The 22,454-nt window shown below is 62.5% G+C and overlaps 1 protein-coding gene across 2 annotated transcripts; it reads left to right on the forward strand.

Moving 5' to 3' along the window:
• The first annotated feature begins 962 nt into the window (after nucleotides 1–962).
• Nucleotides 963–20,879, forward strand: LOC116241417 (blue-sensitive opsin). Of its 2 annotated transcripts, XM_090126729.1 has the most exons (5): nucleotides 963–1,344; nucleotides 4,645–4,813; nucleotides 10,512–10,677; nucleotides 17,570–17,809; nucleotides 20,738–20,879. In XM_090126729.1, the coding sequence occupies exons 1-5, from the start codon at nucleotides 963–965 to the stop codon at nucleotides 20,864–20,866; spliced, it is 1,086 nt and encodes a 361-aa protein (XP_089982855.1). In that variant the 3' UTR covers nucleotides 20,867–20,879. The 2 variants fall into 2 exon arrangements, with proteins under 2 accessions (XP_089982855.1, XP_089982854.1); XM_090126728.1 differs by lacking the exons at nucleotides 10,512–10,677; nucleotides 17,570–17,809; nucleotides 20,738–20,879 and adding an exon at nucleotides 6,976–9,928.
• Nucleotides 20,880–22,454: the final 1,575 nt, after the last annotated feature.

Below are 22,454 nucleotides of genomic sequence, written 5' to 3' on the forward strand. Positions count from 1 at the left end.
CCCCATTCATTGACTTCCTCCCCCCATTCATTGACTTCAGACCCCATTCATTGACTTCCGACCCCAATTCTTGGGTTTTTCCCCCTATTTATTGACTTCAGACCCCAATTCTTGCCTTTTTCTCCCCATTCATTGACTTCAGACCCCAATTCTTGCCTTTTTCTCCCCATTTATTGACTTCAGACCCCCACCCATTGACTTCAGCCCCCAATTCTCCAATCCCCCCCCCCCACTCATCGCCTCCCTCCCCCCATTCCTCCCCTTCACCCCCCACCCCCTGACACCCCCCCCGTCCCCAAGCCCCCTATTTCCACTTCCTCCCCCCCCCAAGCCCCCTATTTCCATTTCCTTCCCCCCAAAAAGCCCTATTTCCATTTCCTTCCCCCCCAAGCCCCCTATTTCCATTTCCTTCCCCCCCAAGCCCCCTATTTCCACTTCCTTCCCCCCCAAGCCCCCTATTTCCATCTCCTCCCCCCCCAAAACCCCCTATTTCCACTTCCTTCCCCCCCAAACCCCCTATTTCCATTTCCTTCCCCCCAAGCCCCCTATTTCCACTTCCTTCCCCCCCAAACCCCCTATTTCCATCTCCTCCCCCCCAAAACCCCCTATTTCCACTTCCTTCCCCCCCAAACCCCCTATTTCCATTTCCTTCCCCCCAAGCCCCCTATTTCCACTTCCTTCCCCCCCAAGCCCCCTATTTCCACTTCCTTCCCCCCCCAAACCCCCTATTTCCACTTCCTTCCCCCCCCAAACCCCCTATTTCCATTTCCTTCCCCCCAAGCCCCCTATTTCCACTTCCTTCCCCCCCAAACCCCCTATTTCCATTTCCTTCCCCCCCCAAACCCCCTATTTCCACTTCCTTCCCCCCCAAGCCCCCTATTTCCATTTCCTCCCCCCCCAAGCCCCCTATTTCCATCTCCTCCCTTTCCCACCCCATCCCACGACCCCCCAAACCCCCAACCATGCACCCCCCGCGCCCCCCTTCCGACCTCCCCGAGGATTTTTACATCCCCATGGCTTTGGATGCCCCCAACATCACCGCCCTCAGCCCCTTCTTGGTCCCCCAGACCCATTTGGGAAGCCCCGGTTTGTTTCGTGCTATGGCAGCCTTCATGTTCCTCCTGATCGCTTTTGGGGTCCCCATCAACACCCTGACTATTTTTTGCACCGCCCGTTTCCGGAAACTTCGTTCTCATCTTAATTACATCCTGGTTAATTTGGCGTTGGCCAACCTGCTGGTTATCCTGGTGGGATCCACCACGGCTTGTTACAGCTTCACCCAGATGTATTTCGCACTCGGACCCACGGCCTGCAAAATCGAGGGATTCGCCGCCACGCTGGGAGGTGGGGATGGAGTTATGGGGTGTGGGGTCAGATATGGGGTTATGGGGTCAGGTGTGGGGTTGTGGGGTCAGATGTGGGGTTATGGGGTCAGGTGTGGGGTTATGGGGTCAGATATGGGGGCACTGCCTGCAAAATCGAGGGATTCGCCGCCACGCTGGGAGGTGGGGATGGAGTTATGGGGTGTGGGGTCAGATATGGGGTGAGAAGTGGAGTTATGGGGTCAGGTGTGGGGTTGTGGGGTCAGATATGGGGTCAGGTGTGGGGTTATGGGGTCAGATACGGGGTCAGGTGTGGGGTTATGGGGTCAGCTGTGGGGTTATTGGATCAGATATGGGGTCAGGTGTGGGGTTATGGGGTCAGATCTGGGGTCAGGTGTGGGGTTATAGAGTCAGATATGGGGTTATGGGGTCAGCTGGGAGGTGGGGATGGAGTTATGGGGTGTGGGGTCAGATATGGGGTCAGGTGTGGGGTTATGGGGTCAGATGTGTGGTGAGAAGTGGGGTTATGGGGTCAGGTGTGGGGGCACTGCCTGCAAAATTGAGGGATTCGCCGCCACGCTGGGAGGTGGGGATGGAGTTATGGGGTGTGGGGTCAGATATGGGGTCAGGAGTGGAGTTATGGGGTCAGATACAGGGTTATGGGGTCAGCTGTGGGGTTATTGGATCAGATATGGGGTCAGGTGTGGGGTTATGGGGTCAGATATGGGGTCAGATACGGGGTTATGGGGTCAGATCTGGGGTCAGGTGTGGGGTTATGGGGTCAGGTGTGGGGTTATGGGGTCAGATATGGGGTCAGATGTGGGGTTCTGGGGTCAGATATGGAGTCAGGTGTGGGGTTATGGGGTCAGATCTGGCATCAAATGTGGGGTTATGGGGTCAGATCTGGGGTCAGGTGTGCAGTTATGGGGTCAGGTGTGGGGTCAGATGTGGGGTTATGGGGTCAGGTGTGGAGTTATGGGGTCAGGTGTGGGGTTATGGGGTCAGATATGGGGTGAGATATGGGGGCACTACCTGCAAAATCAAGGGATTCGCCGCCACGCTGGGAGGTGGGGATGGGGGGGGATATGGGGTCATGGGGTTATGGGGGCTGTGGGGTCAGATATGGGGTTGTGGGGTCAGATATGGGGTCAGGTGTGGAGTTATGGGGTCAGATACTGGGTTATGGGGTCAGGTGTGGGGTTATGGGGTCAGATGTGGGGTGAGAAATGGGGTTATGGGGTCAGATATGGGGTGAGAAGTGGGGTTATGGGGTCAGATGTGGGGTCAGCTGTGGGGTTATTGCATCAGATATGGGGTCACGTGACCCACATAGGAGCTCTGTTACCCACATGGATCTGTGGGGCCATGGGGCGCCGTGACCCATAGGGGGCGCTGTGACCCATCGATGGAGCTCTGACCCATAGAGGGCGCCGTGACCCATAGGGGGCGCTGTGACCCATAGGGGGCGCTGTGACCCATAGGAGATGCTGTGACCCATCGATGGAGCTCTGACCCATAGGGGGCGCTGTGTCCCACGCGGATCTATGGGGCGCTGTGACCCATAGGTGGCGCTGTGACCCACAGGATCTGTGGGGCTTCGTGACGCTGTGACCCACACGGATCTATGGGGCGCTGTGACCCATAGGGGGCGCTGTGTCCCACACGGATCTATGGGGCGCTGTGACCCACACGGATCTATGGGGCGCTGTGACCCATAGGGGGCGCTGTGTCCCACAACGGATCTATGGGGCGCTGTGACCCATAGGGGGCGCTGTGACCCACACGGATCTATGGGGCGCTGTGACCCATAGGGGATGGTGTGACCCATAGGGGGCGCTGTGACCCATAGGGGGCGCTGTGATCCGCACTTATCTGTGGGGCGCTGTGACCCATAGGGGGCGCTGTGACCCATAGGGGGAACTGTGGCCCATAGGGGGCGCTGTGACCCACGCGGATCTATGGGGCGCTGTGACCCATAGTGGGCGCCGTGACCCATAGGGGGCGCTGTGACCCACACGGATCTATGGGGCGCTGTGACCCATAGGGGGCGCTGTGACCCATAGGGGGCGCTGTGACCCACAACAGATCTATGGGGCGCTGTGGCCCATAGGGGGCGCTGTGACCCACACGAGGCTATGAGGCACTTTGACCCATAGGGGGCGCTGTGACCCACACGGATCTATGGGGCGCTGTGACCCATAGGTGGAGCTGTGACACATAGGGGGCGCTGTGACCCATACGGATCTATGGGGCGCTGTGACCCATAGGGGGCGCTGTGACCCACGCGGATCTATGGGGCCATGGGGCGCTGTGACCCATAGGGGTCGCTGTGACCCACAGGATCTTTGGGGAACTTTGACCCATCGGGGGCGCTGTGACCCACGCGGATCTATGAGGCACTTTGATCCATAGGGGGCGCTGTGACCCATAGGTGGCGCTGTGTCCAACAGGATCTATAGGGCACCGTGACCCATAGGGGATGCTGTGACCCATCGATGGAGCTCTGACCCATAGGGGGCGCTGTGACCCATAGGGGGCGCTGTGTCCCACACGGATCTATGGGGCGCTGTGACCCATAGGGGGCGCTGTGACCCACACGGATCTATGGGGCGCTGTGACCCATAGGGGGCGCTGTGACCCACGCGGATCTATGGGGCGCTGTGACCCACACGGATCTATGGGGCGCTGTGACCCATAGGGGGCGCTGTGACCCATAGGGGGCGCTGTGACCCACGCGGATCTATGGGGCGCCGTGTCCCATAGGTGGCGCTGTGACCCACAACGGATCTATGGGGCGCTGTGACCCATAGGGGGCGCTGTGACCCACGCGGATCTATGGGGCCATGGGGCGCTGTGAGCCATAGGGGGCGCTGTGACCCACACGGATCTATGGGGCGCTGTGACCCATAGGGGGCGCTGTGACCCACACGAGGCTATGAGGCACTTTGACCCATAGGGGGCGCTGTGACCCATAGGGGGAACTGTGGCCCATAGGGGGCGCTGTGACCCACGCGGATCTATGGGGCCATGGGGTGCTGTGACCCATAGGGGGCGCTGTGACCCACACCGGGATCTGGGGCGCTGGGGCCATGGGGTGCTGTGACCCATAGGGGGAACTCTGACCCATAGGGGGCGCTGTGACCCACACGGATCTATGAGGCACTTTGACCCATAGGGGGCGCTGTGACCCATAGGGGTCGCTCTGACCCATAGTGGGCGCCGTGACCCATAGGGGGCGCTGTGTCCCACGCGGATCTATGGGGCTTCGGGGCTCCGTGACCCACAAGTGCCCCCCCCCCCCTCCCCCCCTTGCCCCCCCCAGGCATGGTGAGCCTGTGGTCGTTGGCCGTGGTGGCGTTCGAGCGGTTCCTCGTCATCTGCAAACCTTTGGGCAACTTCACGTTCCGGGGCAGCCACGCCGTGCTGGGCTGCGTGGCCACCTGGGTGCTGGGGTTGGTCGCCTCCGCGCCGCCGCTCTTCGGGTGGAGTCGGTAGGTGGGGGGGGGGGGGGGTCAATGTGTGGGGCTGGGAGGGGGGGCTTGGGGGTGGGGGGCGTGGGGGGGTCAATGTGTGGGGCTGGGGGGCTGGGGGGGCAGGGGGGGGTCAATGTGTGGGGCTGGGATGGGGGCTTGGGGATGGGGGGGCTGGGGGGTGGGTCAATGTGTGGGGCTGGGGGGGGAGGGGGGCAGGGGGGGTCAATGTGTGGGGCTGGGGATGGGGATGTGGGTCAATGTGTGGGGCTGGGGGGGCTGGGGAGGTGATGGGGGTGTGTGGGGGGCTGGGGGGGCTGGGGATGGGGGGTGGGGGGGTCAATGTGTGGGGCTGGGGATGGGGGGTGTGGGTCAATGTGTGGGGCTGGGGGGGGGCTTGGGGATGGAGGGGGGGGTCAATGTGTGGGGCTGGGGGGCTGGGGGGGCAGGGGGGGTCAATGTGTGGGGCTGGGAGGGGGGCTTGGGGATGGGGGGGGTGGGAGGTGGGGGGGGTCAATGTGTGGGGCTGGGGTTGGGGATGTGGGTCAATGTGTGGGGCTGGGAGGGGGCTTGGGGATGGGGGGGGTGGGGGGTGGGTCAATGTGTGGGGCTGGGGGGGGAGGGGGGCAGGGGGGGGTCAATGTGTGGGGCTGGGGATGGGGGGGGTGGGTCAATGTGTGGGGCTGGGGGGGTAATGGGGGTGTGGGGTGGGGGGGTCAATGTGTGGGGCTGGGGGAGTGATGGGGGTGTGGGGTGTGGGGTGTGGGGGTCAATGTGTGGGGCTAAGGGGGCTGGGGATGTGGGTCAATGTGTGGGGCTGGGGGGGGTGGGGCTGGGGGTTGGGTCGATGTGTGGGGCTGGGGTTGGGGATGTGGGTCAATGTGTGGGGCTGGGGTGGCTGGGGGGGTGATGGGGGGCGTGGGGTGTGGGGGGTCAATGTGTGGGGCTGGGGGACTGGGGATTGGGGGTGTGGGTCAATGTGTGGGGCTGGGGGGGGGCTTGGGGATGGAGGGGGGGGGTCAATGTGTGGGGCTGGGGGGCTGGGGGGGCTGGGGGGGTGATGGGGGTGTGGGGTGTGGGGTGTGGGGGGGTCAATGTGTGGGGCTGGGAGGGGGGGCTTGGGGATGGGGAGGGTGGGGGGTGGGGGGGTCAATGTGTGGGGCTGGGGGGGGGCTGGGGATGGGGGTGATGGTGGTGTGGGGAGGGGTCAATGTGTGGGGCTGGGGATGGGGGTGTGGGGGGGTCAATGTGTGGGGCTGGGGGGGCTTGGGGGCCTGAGGATGGGAGGTGTGGGTCAATGTGTGGGGCTGGGGGGGTAAATGGGGGTGTGGGGTGGGGGGGTCAATGTGGGGGGCTGGGGGGGTGATGGGGGTGTGGGGTGGGGCCTCCATCTATGGGGCTCCATGGGGCTGTAATGGTCACAATTGGGTGCTATGCTGCACACTTGTTCCTGTGGAGTTCTATGGGGCGCTATGGGGCACAGCGTGGTTATGGGGCTCTATGGGGCACAATGGGGCGCTATGGGGCTCTATGGGGCTCTAGTAGGCACTATGGGTGGCTCAGTGATGCACACTGGTGCCTATGGAGTGCTATGGGAGTCTATGGGGTGGCTCTATAGGGCTCTATGGGGCGCTATGGGGCGCTATGGGGCGCTATGGGGCACAGCGTGGTTATGGGGCTCTATGGGGTTCTATGGGGTGCTATGGGGCACAGTGGGGCTCAATGGGTCTCTATGGGGCTCTATGGTGCCTTATGGTGATCATTGGTGCCTATGGAGTTCTATGGGGTGGCTCTATGGGGCGCTATGGGGCGCTATGGGGCACAGCGTGGCTATGGGGCTCTATGGGGCTCAGTGGGGCACAGTGGGGCTCAATGGGGCTCTATGGGGCTCTATGGGGCTCTATGGTGCCTTCTGGTGCTCATTGGTCCCTATGGAGTTGTATTGGGGTCTATGGGGCGGCTCTATAGGGCGCTATGGGGCGCTATGGGGCACAGCGTGGTTATGGGGCTCTATGGGGTGCTATGGGGCACAATGGGGCTCTATGGGGCTCTATGGGGCACTATGGGTGGCTCAACGATGCACACTGGTTCCTATGGAGTTCTATGGGGGTCTATGGGACATCTCTGTGGGGCAGCCCTATGGGGCGCTGTGGGGCGCTATGGGGCGGCGCTGTGGGGCGCAGGTACATCCCAGAAGGGCTGCAGTGCTCGTGCGGGCCGGACTGGTACACGACGGACAACCAGTGGCACAACGAGAGCTATGGGGCGCTATGGGGCACAGCGTGGCTATGGGGCGCTATGGGGCACAATGGGGCACAATGGGGGTCTATGGGGCACAGTGGGGCTCTATGGGGCTCTATGGGGCGCTATGGGACCCTATGGGGCTCTATGGGGCACAATGGGGCTCTATGGTGCCTTATGGTGCACATTGGTTCCTATGGAGTTCTATGGAGTTCTATGGGGGTCTGTGGGGTGGCTCTATGGGGCGCTATGGGGCTCTATGGGGCGCTATGGGGCACAGCATGGCTATGGGGCTCTATGGGGCACAGTGGGGCACAATGGGGCTCTATGGGGCGCTATGGGGCTCTATGGGGCACAATGGGGCACAATGGGGCTCTATGGGGCTCTAATAGTCACTATTGGGTGCTATGATGCACACTGGTTCCTATGGAGTTCTATGGGGCTCTATGGGGCGCTATGGGGCGCTATGGGGCGCTATGGGGCACAGCGTGGCTATGGGGCTCTGTGGGGCACAATGGGGCTCTATGGTGCCTTATGGTGCACATTGGTGCCTATAGAGTTCTATGGGGGTCTATGGGGCGGCGCTATGGGGCGCTATGGGGCGCTGTGGGGCACAGCGTGGTTATGGGGCTCTATGGGGCTCTATGGGACTCTATGGGGCACAATGGAGCTCTATGGGGCTCAATGGGGCACAATGGGGCTCTATGGTGCCTTATGGTGCACATTGGTGCCTATGGAGTTCTATGGAGTTCTATGGGGCTCTATGGGGCGCTATGGGGCGCTGTGGGGCACAGCGTGGTTATGGGGCTCTATGGGGCAGAATGGGGCTCAATGTGTCTCTATGGGGCTCTATGGTGCCTTCTGGTGCTCATTGGTTCCTATGGAGTTCTATGGGGGTCTATGGGACATCTCTGTGGGGCAGCCCTATGGGGCGCTGTGGGGCGCTATGGGGCGGCGCTGTGGGGCGCAGGTACATCCCAGAAGGGCTGCAGTGCTCGTGCGGGCCGGACTGGTACACGACAGACAACCAGTGGCACAACGAGAGCTATGGGGCGCTATGGGGCAGCGCTATGGGGCACAGCGTGGCTATGGGGCTCTATGGGGCACAATGGGGCACAATGGGGCTCTATGGGGCGCTATGGGGCTCAATGGGGCACAATGGGGCTCTATGGGGCTCTAATAGTCACTATTGGGTGCTGTGATGCACACTGGTTCCTATGGAGTTCTATGGGGCTCTATGGGGCGCTATGGGGCGCTATGGGGCACAGCGTGGCTATGGGGCTCTATGGGGTTCTATGGGGCTCTATGGGGCACTATTGGACCCTATGGGGCTCTATGGGGCACAATGGGGCTCTATGGTGCCTTATGGTGCACATTGGTTCCTATGGAGTTCTATGGAGTTCTATGGGGGTCTGTGGGGCGGCTCTATGGGGCGCTATGGGGCGCTATGGGGCACAGCGTGGCTATGGGGCTCTATGGGGCAGAATGGGGCTCAATGGGGCACAATGGGTCTCTATGGGGCTCTATGGTGCCTTCTGGTGCTCATTGGTTCCTATGGAGTTGTATGGAGTTCTATGGGGGTCTGTGGGGTGGCTCTATGGGGCGCTATGGGGCTCTATGGGGCGCTATGGGGCACAGCGTGGCTATGGGGCTCTATGGGGCACAATGGGGCACAATGGGGCTCTATGGGGCGCTATGGGGCTCTATGGGGCACAATGGGGCACAATGGGGCTCTATGGGGCTCTAATGGTCGCTATTGGGTGCTATGATGCACACTGGTTCCTATGGAGTTCTATGGGGCTCTATGGGGTGCTATGGGGCACAATGGGGCTCTATGGGGCTCTATGGGGCACTATGGGTGGCTCAACGATGCACACTGGTTCCTATGGAGTTCTATGGGGCTCTATGGGACATTGCTATGGGGCAGCCCTATGGGGCGCTGTGGGGCGCTATGGGGCGGCGCTGTGGGGCGCAGGTACATCCCAGAAGGGCTGCAGTGCTCGTGCGGGCCGGACTGGTACACGACGGACAACCAGTGGCACAACGAGAGCTATGGGGCGCTATGGGGCAGTGCTATGGGGCACAGCGTGGCTATGGGGCGCTATGGGGCACAATGGGGCACAATGGGGGTCTATGGGGCACAGTGGGGCTCTATGGGGCTCTATGGGGCTCTAATGGTCGCTATTGGGTGCTGTGATGCACACTGGTTCCTATGGAGTTCTATGGGGCTCTATGGGGCGCTATGGGGCGCTATGGGGCACAGCGTGGTTATGGGGCTCTATGGGGCACTATGGGGCTCAATGGGGCACAATGGGGCTCTATGGGGCTCTAATAGTCACTATTGGGTGCTATGATGCACACTGGTTCCTATGGAGTTCTATGGGGCTCTATGGGGCGCTATGGGGCGCTATGGGACCCTATGGGGCTCTATGGGGCACAATGGGGCTCTATGGTGCCTTATGGTGCACATTGGTTCCTATGGAGTTCTATGGAGTTCTATGGGGGTCTGTGGGGTGGCTCTATGGGGCGCTATGGGGCTCTATGGGGCGCTATGGGGCACAGCGTGGCTATGGGGCTCTATGGGGCACAATGGGGCACAATGGGGCTCTATGGGGCGCTATGGGGCTCTATGGGGCACAATGGGGCACAATGGGGCTCTATGGGGCTCTAATAGTCACTATTGGGTGCTATGATGCACACTGGTTCCTATGGAGTTCTATGGGGCTCTATGGGGCGCTATGGGGCGCTATGGGGCTCTATGGGGCACAATGGGGCTCTATGGTGCCTTATGGTGCACATTGGTGCCTATGGAGTTCTATGGAGTTCTATGGGGCTCTATGGGGCGCTATGGGGCGCTGTGGGGCACAGCGTGGTTATGGGGCTCTATGGGGCAGAATGGGGCTCAATGTGTCTCTATGGGGCTCTATGGTGCCTTCTGGTGCTCATTGGTGCCTATGGAGTTCTATGGGGGTCTATGGGACATCTCTGTGGGGCAGCCCTATGGGGCGCTGTGGGGCGCTATGGGGCGGCGCTGTGGGGCGCAGGTACATCCCAGAAGGGCTGCAGTGCTCGTGCGGGCCGGACTGGTACACGACAGACAACCAGTGGCACAACGAGAGCTATGGGGCGCTATGGGGCACAGCGTGGCTATGGGGCTCTGTGGGGCACAATGGGGCTCTATGGTGCCTTATGGTGCACATTGGTGCCTATAGAGTTCTATGGGGGTCTATGGGGCGGCTCTATGGGGCGCTATGGGGCGCTGTGGGGCACAGCGTGGTTATGGGGCTCTATGGGACTCTATGGGGCACAATGGAGCTCTATGGGGCTCAATGGGGCACAATGGGGCTCTATGGTGCCTTATGGTGCACATTGGTGCCTATGGAGTTCTATGGAGTTCTATGGGACATCTCTGTGGGGCAGCCCTATGGGGCGCTGTGGGGCGCTGTGGGGCGCTATGGGGCGGCGCTGTGGGGCGCAGGTACATCCCAGAAGGGCTGCAGTGCTCGTGCGGGCCGGACTGGTACACGACGGACAACCAGTGGCACAACGAGAGCTACGTGCTCTTCCTGTTCACCTTCTGCTTCGGCGTCCCGCTCGCCATCATCGTCTTCTCCTACGGCCGCCTCCTGCTGACGCTCAGAGCGGTCAGCCGCCAGGGGGCGACAGCGGGCGGCGCGGGGCGATGGGGGGCCGTGGGGGGTTGTGGGGTTGTGGGGGTTTGTGGGGTTGGGGCGGTTTATGGGGTCGGGGTTTGGGGTCGGGGGGATTGGGGGGTTGGGGGGGGTTTGTGGGGTCAGGGGGGGTTGTGGGGTTATGGGGTCAGGGGGGGTTATGGGCGGTTATGGGGTCAGGGGGGGTTGTGGGGTCGGAGGGGGTTTATGGGGTCGGGGGGGTTATGGGGTCGGGGTTTGTGGGGTCACGGGGGGTTATGGGGTCAGGGGGGGTTTATGGGGTCAGGGGGGTTGTGGGGTCGGGGGGCTATGGGGTCGGGGGGGGTTGTGGGGTTATGGGGTCAGGGGGGGTTATGGGGTCGGGGTTTGTGGGGTTATGGGGTCGGGGGGGGTTTATGGGGTTATGGGGTCGGGGTTTGTGGGGTTATGGCATCGGGGGCGGTTTATGGGGTCGGGGTTTGTGGGGTCGGGGGGCTATGGGGTCGGGGGGGGTTGTGGGGTTATGGGGTCAGGGGGGATTATGGGGTCGGGGTTTGTGGGGTTATGGGGTCGGGGGGGGTTTATGGGGTTATGGGGTCGGGGTTTGTGGGGTCAGGGGGGGTTATGGGGTCGGGGGGGTTATGGGGTCAGTGGGGGGCTGTGGGGTCGGGGTTTGGGGGGTTATGGGGGGTTATGGGGTCAGGGGGTTGTAGGGTCAGGGGGGTTTATGGGGTCAGGGGGGGGCTATGGGGTCGGGGGGGGTTGTGGGGTTATGGGGTCAGGGGGGGTTATGGGGTTGGGGTTTGTGGGGTTATGGGGGGTTTATGGGGTCAGGGGGGGGTTATGGGGTCGGGGTTTGTGGGGTTATGGGGTCAGGGGGGTTGTGGGGTTGGGGGGGTTTGTGGGGTCAGGGGGGGTTTATGGGGTCGGGGGGGGGTTGTGGGGTCGGGGGGGTTATGGGGTCGGGGTTTGTGGGGTTATGGGGTCAGGGGGGGTTATGGGGTCGGAGGGGGATTGGGGTCGGGGGGGGGTTTATGGGGTCAGGGGGGTTGTGGGGTTATGGGGTCGGGGGGGTTGTGGGGTCAGGGGGGGATTTGGGGTGATGGGGGTTATGGGGTCGGGGGGGGTTATGGGGTCAGGGGGGGTTATGGGGTCGGGGTTTGTGGGGTTATGGGGTCGGGGGCGTTGTGGGGTCAGGGGGGGATTTGGGGTGATGGGGGTTATGGGGTCGGGGGGGTTATGGGGTTGGGGGGGGGGTTTATGGGGTCAGGAGGGGTTATGGGGTCGGGGGGGGTTTATGGGGTCAGGGGGGGTTTATGGGGTCAGGGGGGTTGTGGGGTCAGGGGGGTTTATGGGGTCGGGGTTTGTGGGGTTATGGGGGGTTTATGGGGTCGGTGGGGTTATGGGGTCGGGGTTTGTGGGGTTATGGGGGGTTATGGGGTCGGGGGGGTTTATGGGGTCAGGGGGGTTGTGGGGTCAGGGGGGGGCTATGGGGTCGGGGGGGGTTGTGGGGTTATGGGGTCAGGGGGGGTTATGGGGTCGGGGTTTGTGGGGTTATGGGGTCAGGGGGGGTTGTGGGGTCAGGAGGGGATTTGGGGTGATGGGGGTTATGGGGTCGGGTGGGTTATGGGGTCGGGGGGGGTTGTGGGGTCGGGGTTTGTGGGGTTATGGGGTTGGGGGGGGTTTATGGTGTCAGGGCGGGGTTGTGGGGTTGGGGTTTGTGGGGTTATGTGGGGTTATGGGGTCAAGGGGGGTTTATGGGGTTGGGGGGGGTTTATGGTGTCAGGGGGGGGTTGTGGGGTCGGGGTTTGTGGGGTTATGGGGGGTTATGGGGTCAGGGGGTTGTGGGGTCGGGGGGTTTATGGGGTCAGGGGGGGGCTATGGGGTCGGGGGGGTTGTGGGGTTATGGGGTCAGGGGGGGTTATGGGGTCGGGGTTTGTGGGGTTATGGGGGGTTATGGGGGGGTTATGGGGTCAGGGGGGGTTTATGGGGTCAGTGGGGGGTTGTGGGGTCGGGGTTTGTGGGGTTATGGGGTCGGGGGGGGTTGTGGGGTCGGGGTTTGTGGGGTTATGTGGGGTTATGGGGTCGGGGCGTTGTGGGGTTATGGGGGGTTATGGGGGGTTATGGGGTCGGGGGGGGTTGTGGGGTCGGGGGGTTATGGGGTTGGGGGGGGTTTATGGGGTCGGGGTTTATGGGGTTGTGGGGTTGGGGTTTGTGGGGTTATGTGGGGTTATGGGGTCAGGGGGCGTTGTGGGGTTATGGGGGGTTATGGGGGGTTATGGGGTCGGAGGGGGTTTACGGGGTCAGGGCGTTGTGGGGTTATGGGGTCGGGGGGGGTTGTGGGGTTGGGGTTTGTGGGGTTATGGGAGGTTATGGGGTCGGGGTTTGTGGGGCTATGGGGGGTTATGGGGTTGGGGGGGGTTATGGGGTCAGGGGGGTATTTGGGGTGTTGGGGTTATAATGGGGTCTGGGTTTGTGGGGTCAGGGGTGTTATGCAGTCGGGGGGTTGTGGGGTCGGGGTTTGTGGGGTCAGGGGGGTTATTGGGTCGGGGGGGTTATGGGGCTGGGGTTTGTGGGGTTATGGGGGTTTATGGGGTCAGGGGGGGTTATGGGGTTGGGATTTGCAGGGTCAGGGGGGCGTATGGGGTCGGGGGGGTTATGGGGTTGGGGGGGGGTTGGGGTGATGGGGGGGTTGTGGGGTCAGGGGGGGATTTGGGGTGATGGGGGTTATGGGGTCGGGGGGGGTTATGCAGTCAGGGGGGGGTTATGGGGTCGGGGTTTGTGGGGTTATGGGGTCGGGGGGGGTTATGGCGTCAGGGGGGGGTTGTGGGGTCGGTGGGGGGGTTGGGGTCGGGGTTTGTGGGGTTATGGGGGTTTATGGGGTCAGGGGGGGGTTATGGGGGTTATGGGGTGGGGGGGGTTTGTGTGGTCGGGGGGGGTTATGGGGTCAAGGGGGATTATGGGGTCGGGGGGCGTTGGAGGATTATGGGGTTGGGGGGGGAAATGGGGTTGGGGGGGTTGGGGGGGGTTATGGGGTGGGGGGGTTATGGGGTCAGGGGGGGTTATGGGGTTAGGGGGGCATTGTAGGGTTATGGGGTCAGGGGGGGGTTATGGGGGGGTTGTGGGGTTATGGGGTCATTGTGGGGGTTGTGGGGTCAGGGGGCAATTTGGGGTCGGGGGGGTTTATGGGGTCGGGGTTTGTGGGGTCAGGGGGCGTTGTGGGGTTATGGGGTGGGGGGGGGTTGTTATGGGGTCGGGGGGGGTTATGGGGTGAGGGGGGGATTTGGGGTTATGGGGGGATTTGGGGTCATGGGGTCATGGGGGGGTTGTGGGGAAGGAGCCGCCATCTTGTCGCCGTGGCCGCCATCTTGTCCCCCCCCAGCCGCCATCTTGTCCCCCCCACTGGCCGCCATCTTGCCATCCGCCATCTTGCCCCCCCCGTCCGCCATCTTGCCCCGCCACTGGCCGCCATCTTGCTGGCCGCCATCTTGCCATCCGCCATCTTGCCCCCCCACTGGCCGCCATCTTGCCCCCCCCCAGCCACCATCTTGTCCCCCCCAGCCGCCATCTTGCCCCCCCCAGGACGCCATCTTGCCCCCCCAGCCGCCATCTTGCCCCCCCACTGGCCGCCATCTTGTCCCCCCCATCCGCCATCTTGCCCCGCCATCCACCATCTTGCCCCCCCCAGGACGCCATCTTGCCCTCCCAGCCGCCATCTTGCCCCCCCACTGGCCGCCATCTTGTCCCCCCCAGCCGCCATCTTGCCCCGCCATCCACCATCTTGCCCCCCCCAGCCGCCATCTTGCCCCCCCCCAGCCACTATCTTGCCCCCCCACTGGCCGCCATCTTGCCATCCGCCATCTTGCCCCCCCATCCGCCATCTTGTCCCCCCCATCCGCCATCTTGTCCCCCCCATCCACCATCTTGCCCCGCCATCCACCATCTTGCCCCCCCCATACGCCATCTTGCCCCCCCACTGGCCACCATCTTGTCCCCCTCCACTGGCCGCCATCTTGTCCCCCCCCATCCGCCATCTTGCCCCACCAGCCGCCATCTTGTCCCCCCATCCGCCATCTCTCCCAATGAGGACACGCCACGTCCCCATGCCATGACGCCATTTTGTCCCCACGTCCCAGCGGAGCCGCCATCTTGTCCCACAACCGCCATTTTGGCCCCCCCCGGCCGCCATCTTGTCCCACAGCCGCCATCTTGCTCCCCCCCCCAGCCGCCATCTTGTCCTTCGGCCGCCATCTTGTCCTCCATCACACCACCTCCACGATGACAGCTGCCATCTTGTCCCCCCCCGGCCGCCATCTTGTCCTTTGGCCGCCATCTTGTCCCCCCGTCCACCATCTTGTCCTTTGACCTCCATCTTGCCCCTTGTCCTCCATCTTCCTCCCCGTCCTCCATCTTGTCCTTTGACCTCCGTCCGCCATCTTGTCCTTTGACCTCCATCCTGCCCCCCGTCCTCCATCTTACTCCCGTCTTCCATCTTCCCCCCATCCGCCATATTGCCCCCCGTCTGCCATCTTGGCCCCATCCTCCATCTTGTCCGCCATCTTGGTCCCGTCCTCCATCTTACCCCCCATCCACCATCTTGTCCTGTGACCTCCATCTTACCCCCCATCCTCCATCTTACCCCCCATCCTCCATCTTACCCTCGTCCTCCATCTTGCCCCCCATCCGCCATCTTGTCCTTTGACCTCCATCTTCCCCCCATCCTCCATCTTCCCCCCATCCTCCATCCTGCCCCCATCCTCCATCTTACCCCCATCCTCCATCTTCCCCCATCCTCCATCTTACCCCCCATCCGCCATCTTGTCCTTTGACCTCCATCTTGGCCTCGTCCTCCATCTTCCCCCCATCCACCATCTTGTCCTTTGACCCCTGTCCGCCATCTTGCTCCCCATCCGCCATCTTGTCCTTTGACCTCCATCTTCCCCCATCCTCCATCTTACCCCCCATCCTCCATCTTCCCCCATCCTCCATCTTCCCCCCATCCTCCATCTTCCCCCATCCGCCATCTTCCCCCTGTCCTCCATCTTGCCCCCCATCCGCCATCTTGTCCTTTGACTTCCATCTTGTCCTGTGACCTCCATCTTGGCCTCGTCCTCCATCTTACCCCCCATCCTCCATCTTACCCCCCGTCCTCCATCTTCCCCCCATCCTCCATCTTCCCCCCATCCTCCATCTTGCCCCCCATCCTCCATCTTACCCCCCGTCCTCCATCTTCCTTCCATCCTCCATCTTCCCCCCATCCACCATCTTGTCCTTTGACCCCTGTCCGCCATCTTGCTCCCCATCCGCCATCTTGTCCTTTGACCTCCATCTTGGCCTCGTCCTCCATCTTACCCCCATCCTCCATCTTGCCCCCATCCGCCATCTTACCCCCCATCCTCCATCCTGCCCCCATCCTCCATCCTGCCCCCATCCTCCATCTTCCCCCCATCCTCCATCTTCCCCCCATCCTCCATCTTCCCCCCATCCACCATCTTGCCCCCCATCCGCCATCTTGTCCTTTGACCTCCATCTTACCCCCCATCCTCCATCTTACCCCCCATCCTCCATCTTCCCCCCATCCTCCATCTTACCCCCCATCCTCCATCTTCCCCCCATCCTCCATCCTGCCCCCATCCTCCATCTTCCCCCCATCCGCCATCTTGTCCTTTGACCCCTGTCCGCCATCTTGCTCCCCATCCGCCATCTTGTCCTTTGTCCTCCATCTTCCCCCATCCTCCATCTTCCCCCCATCCTCCATCTTCCCCCCATCCTCCATCTTCCCCCATCCTCCATCTTACCCCCCATCCTCCATCCTGCCCCCATCCTCCATCTTACCCCCATCCTCCATCTAACCCCCATCCTCCATCTTCCCCCATCCTCCATCTTCCCCCCATCCTCCATCTTACCCCCATCCTCCATCTTACCCCCCATCCTCCATCTTCCCCCCGTCCTCCATCTTCCCCCCATCCTCCATCTTACCCCCCATCCTCCATCCTGCCCCCATCCTCCATCTTCCCCCTGTCCTCCATCTTACCCCCATCCTCCATCTTACCCCCCATCCTCCATCTTACCCCCATCCTCCATCTTACCCCCCATCCTCCATCCTGCCCCCATCCTCCATCCTGCCCCCATCCTCCATCTTACCCCCATCCTCCATCTTCCCCCATCCTCCATCTTCCCCCCATCCTCCATCTTCCCCCATCCTCCATCTTCCCCCCATCCTCCATCTTCCCCCATCCTCCATCTTCCCCCCATCCTCCATCTTCCCCCCATCCTCCATCTTGCCCCGCATCCGCCATCTTGTCCTTTGACCTCCATCTTACCCCCCATCCTCCATCTTACCCCCATCCTCCATCTTACCCCCATCCTCCATCTTACCCCCCATCCTCCATCCTGCCCCCATCCTCCATCTTCCCCCCATCCGCCATCTTGTCCTTTGACCCCTGTCCGCCATCTTGCTCCCCATCCGCCATCTTGTCCTTTGACCTCCATCTTCCCCCATCCTCCATCTTCCCCCCATCCTCCATCCTGCCCCCATCCTCCATCTTACAACCCATCCTCCCCATCCTCCATCTTCCCCCCATCCTCCATCCTGCCCCCATCCTCCATCTTGCCCCCCATCCGCCATCTTGTCCTTTGACCTCCATCTTCCCCCCATCCTCCATCCTGCCCCCATCCTCCATCTTGCCCCCCATCCACCATCTTGCCCCCCATCCACCATCTTGTCCTTTGACCCCTGTCTGCCATCTTGCCCCCCATCCTCCATCCTGCCCCCATCCTCCATCCTGCCCCCCATCCTCCATCTTACCCCCCATCCTCCATCTTCCCCCCGTCCTCCATCTTACCCCCCGTCCTCCATCTTGCCCCCCAACCCCCGGTCCCTCAGGTGGCCCGGCAGCAGGAGCAGTCGGCGACGACGCAGAAGGCGGAGAGGGAGGTGACGAAGATGGTGGTGGTGATGGTGCTGGGTTTCCTGGTGTGCTGGGCGCCCTACACGGCCTTCGCCCTCTGGGTGGTGACGCACCGCGGGCGCAGCTTCGAGGTGGGCTTGGCCTCCATCCCTTCCGTCTTCTCCAAGTCCTCCACCGTCTACAACCCCATCATCTACGTCTTCATGAACAAGCAGGTGGGTGGGGGGGCTCTGGGTGGGGGGGGCTCTGGGTGGGGGGCCCATGGGTGGGGGGGGGGTGGGGGGCAGTGGGGGCGTATGGGGGTGATGGGATGGACAGAGATGGGGGGAGGTGGAGGGTGATGGGGAGATGGGGGGTGGTGGGGGGAGATGGGGGGTGATGGGGAGATGGGGGGCAATGGGGTGATGGGGAGATGGAGGGAGATGAGGGGTGATGGGGGGTGATGGGGGGATGGAGGGGGTCAGGGTGGTGGGGGGTGATGGGGGGGTGGGGGGAGATGGGGGTGGGGGGCAGGGGGACACAACCCCATCGTCTACGTCGTCATGAACAAGCAGGTGGGTGGGGAGGGGTGGGGGGCCCATGGGTGGTGGGGTGGCGGGGGGATGGAGGGGGTTGGGGTGGGGGGGGTGATGGGGAGATGGGGGGTGATGGGGGGATGGGGGGAGTTGGGGGTTGGTGGGAGGGGGTGGGGGTGGTGGGGGGGCAATGGGGGATGATGGGGGGTGATGGGGAGATGGGGGGGATGGGAGGGATAGGGGGTGATGGGGGGATATGGGGGGATGGAGGGAGATATGGGGGGGATGGGGGGCAGTGGGAGGATGGGGGGTGGTGGGGGGCGATGGGGAGGTGGGGGGTGGTGGGGGGTGATGGAGGGGTGGGGGATGACGGGGGGATGGGGGGCAGTGGGGGGAGATGGGGGGGGAGATGGGGGGTGATGGGGGCAGTGGGGGGATGGGGGGATAAGGGAGGATCAGGGGCGATGGGGGGTGATGGAGGGGTGGTGGGGGGATGGGGGGCAGGCGGGGATATAGGAGGATGGGGGGTGATGGGGGGGATATAGGGCGATGGGGGGCAGTGGGGGGTGATGGGGGGTGATGGGGGGGTGGAGGGAGATGGGGGGATGGGGGATGATGGGGGGATGGGGGGCAGTGGGGGGAGATGGGGGGTGGGGGGGGGGATGGGGGGTGATGGGGAGATGGGGGGCAGGTGGGGGGATATAGGAGGATGGGGGGTGATGGGGGGCAGTGGGGGGATGTGGGGCAGGGGGACACAACCCCATCATCTATGGGTCCTATGGGGCACAGAGCTCTATGGGTCCTGTGGGCAGAGAACCCTATGGGGCAGAGAACCCTATGGGGCACAGAGCCCTATGGGTCCTGTGGGGCACAGAGATCTATGGGGCACAGAATCTATGGGTCCCAACATCTCCCCCGCCCCGCAGTTCTGCTCCTGCATGCTGAAGCTGCAGTTCTGTGGGTCTGATACTATGGGTCCCAATCTATGGGTCTGGCCCCATAGCTCCCACTTATGGGTCCCATCTATGGGTCCCAATCTATGGGTCGCATCTGTGGGTCTGATTCTATGGGTCTGATTCTATGGGTCTGATTCTGTGGGTCCCAATCTATGGGTCTGATTCTATGGGTCCCATCTATGAATCCCAATCTATGGGTCCCAATCTATGGGTCTGGCCCCACAGCTCCCATCTATGGGTCCCACTTATGGGTCTGGCCCCACAGCTCCCATCTATGGGTCTGATGCTATGGGTCTGATTGTATGGGTCCCAATCTATGGGTCTGATTCTATGGGTCCCACCTATGAATCCCAATCTATAGGTCCCAATCTATGGGTCCCATCTATGGGTCCCACTTATGGGTCTGGCCCCACAGCTCCCATCTATGGGTCCCAACATCTCCCCCCCCCCCGCAGTTCCGCTCCTGCATGCTGGAGCTGCTGTTCTGTGGGTCTGATGCTATGAATCCCAATCTATGGGTCCCATCTATGGGTCCCACTTATGGGTCTGGCCCTCTAGGTCCCAATCTATGGGTCTGGCCCCACAGCTCCCATCTATGGGTCCCAACATCTCCCCCCCCCCCCCCCGCAGTTCCGCTCCTGCATGCTGAAGCTGCTGTTCTGTGGGTCTGATTCTATGGGTCCCAATCTATGGGTCCCATCTATGGGTCTGGCCCCACAGCTCCCATTTATGGGTCTGATTCTATGGGTCTGTTTCTATGGGTCCCAATCTATGGGTCTGATTCTATGGGTCCCACCTATGAATCCCAATCTATGGGTCTGATGCTATGGGTCCCAATCTATGGGTCTGGCCCCACAGCTCCCATCTATGGGTCCCACTTATGGGTCTGGCCCCACAGCTCCCATCTATGGGTCCCACTTATGGGTCTGGCCCCACAGCTCCCATCTATGGGTCCCAACATCTCCCCCTCCCCCGCAGTTCCGCTCCTGCAGTTCTTTGGGTCTGATGCTATGGGTCTGATGCTATGGGTCCCAATCTATGGGTCCCACTTATGGGTCTGGCCCCACAGCTCCCATCTATGGGTCCCATCTATGGGTCCCACTTATGGGTCTGGCCCCACAGCTCCCATCTATGGGTCCCACTTATGGGTCTGGCCCCACAGCTCCCATCTATGGGTCCCATCTATGGGTCCCACTTATGGGTCTGGCCCCACAGCTCCCATCTATGGGTCCCACTTATGGGTCTGGCCCCACAGCTCCCATCTATGGGTCCCATCTATGGGTCCCACTTATGGGTCTGGCCCCACAGCTCCCATCTATGGGTCCCACTTATGGGTCTGGCCCCACAGCTCCCATCTATGGGTCCCATCTATGGGTCCCACTTATGGGTCTGGCCCCACAGCTCCCATCTATGGGTCCCACTTATGGGTCTGGCCCCACAGCTCCCATCTATGGGTCCCATCTATGGGTCCCACTTATGGGTCTGGCCCCACAGCTCCCATCTATGGGTCCCACTTATGGGTCTGGCCCCACAGCTCCCATCTATGGGTCCCATCTATGGGTCCCACTTATGGGTCTGGCCCCACAGCTCCCATCTATGGGTCCCACTTATGGGTCTGGCCCCACAGCTCCCATCTATGGGTCCCAACATCTCCCCCCCCCCCCCCCCGCAGTTCCGCTCCTGCATGCTGAAGCTGCTGTTCTGCGGCCGCAGCCCCTTTGGTGACGACGACGACGTTTCGGGTTCCTCCCAGGCCACCCAGGTGTCCTCCGTCTCCTCCAGCCACGTCGCCCCCGCGTAGCCCCGCCCCACGGCTGCCCCACGGCTGCCCCATAGCTGCCCCACGGCTGCCCCATAGCTGCCCCATAGAGCTCCATCCCAACCAGCTCCATCCCATCCAGCTCCATCCCATAGAGCTCCATCCTGCGGAGCTCTGGCCCATAGAGTCCTGCCCCATAGCTGCCCCATAGAGCCCTGCCCCATAGCTGCCCCATAGCTGCCCCATAGAGCCCTGCCCCACAGCTCTGCCCCACAGCGGAGCAGTGCATTAAAGTCTGGAGATGCAGCTTTGAAGTCTGGCTGATTCTTTGCCCCAAAGCCCCGCCGCTATGGGGCTGCCCCACATCTGCCCCACATCTGCCCCATAAGTGCCCCACAACCGCCCCATAAGTGCCCCATAGCCACCCCACAACAGCCCCATAAGTGCCCCATAAGTGACCCGCAGATCCCAGTCCCATAAGTGCCCCATAAGTGCCCCACAACCGCCCCATAACCGCCCCATAAGTGCCCCATGGCCACCCAGGTGTCCTCCGTCTCCTCCAGCCACGTCGCCCCCGCGTAGCCCCGCCCCACGGCTGCCCCATAGCTGCCCCACGGCTGCCCCATAGCTGCCCCATAGAGCTCCATCCCAACCAGCTCCATCCCATCCAGCTCCATCCCATAGAGCTCCATCCTGCGGAGCTCTGGCCCATACAGCCCTGCCCCATAGCTGCCCCATGGCTGCCCCATAGCTGCCCCATAGAGCCCTGCCCCACAGCTCTGCCCCACAGCGGAGCAGTGCATTAAAGTCTGGAGATGCAGCTTTGATGTCTGGGTGATTCTTCGCCCCAAAGCCCCGCCGCTATGGGGCTGCCCCACATCTGCCCCATAAGTGCCCCACATCTGCCCCATATCTGCCCCACATTTCCCCACATCTGACCCTTATCTGCCCCACATCCACCCCACATCCACCCCACATCTGACCCACATCCGCCCCACATCCACCCCACATCCGCCTCACATCCACCCTCCACCCGCCCCACATCCACCCCACATCCACCCCACATCTGCCCCATATCCACCCCACATCTGCCCCACATCTGCTCCAAATCTGAGCCACATCTGCCCCACATCCTCCCCACATCCACCCTCCACCCACCCCACATCCACCCCACATCTGACCCACATCTGACCCATATCTGCCCCACATTTCCCCACATCTGACCCTTATCTGCCCCACATCCGCCCCACATCAGCCCCATATCCACCCCATATCTGCCCCACATCTGCCCCACATCTGCTCCAAATCTGAGCCATATCTGCCCCACATCCGCCCCACATCCACCCCACATCCACCCCACATCTGCCCCACATCCGCCCCACATCTGCCCCACATCCGCTCCACATCTGACCCACATCCGCCCCACATCCACCCCACACCTGACCCACATCCACCCCACATCCACCCTCCACCCGCCCCACATCCGCCCCACATCCACCCCACATCTGCCCCACATCCGGCCCACATCCGCCCCACATCTGCCCCACATCTGCTCCAAATCTGAGCCATATCTGCCCCACATCCTCCCCACATCCGCCCCACATCCGCCCTCCACCCGCCCCACATCTGA

The sequence above is a fragment of the Phasianus colchicus genome, chromosome 29, assembly GCF_987193195.1.
Source record: "Phasianus colchicus chromosome 29, bPhaCol1.hap1.1, whole genome shotgun sequence".
In the NCBI taxonomy this organism is placed as follows: Eukaryota; Metazoa; Chordata; class Aves; order Galliformes; family Phasianidae; genus Phasianus; species Phasianus colchicus.

Coding starts and splice junctions, on each gene's coding strand:
- LOC116241417 (XM_090126729.1), top strand. CDS start 963: ATGCACCCCCCGCGCCCCCCTTCCGACCTCCCCGAGGATTTTTACATC. Junction 1,345..4,644: donor ATTCGCCGCCACGCTGGGAG/GTGGGGATGGAG, acceptor TGCCCCCCCCAG/GCATGGTGAGCCTGTGGTCG. Junction 4,814..10,511: donor CCGCTCTTCGGGTGGAGTCG/GTAGGTGGGGGG, acceptor TGTGGGGCGCAG/GTACATCCCAGAAGGGCTGC.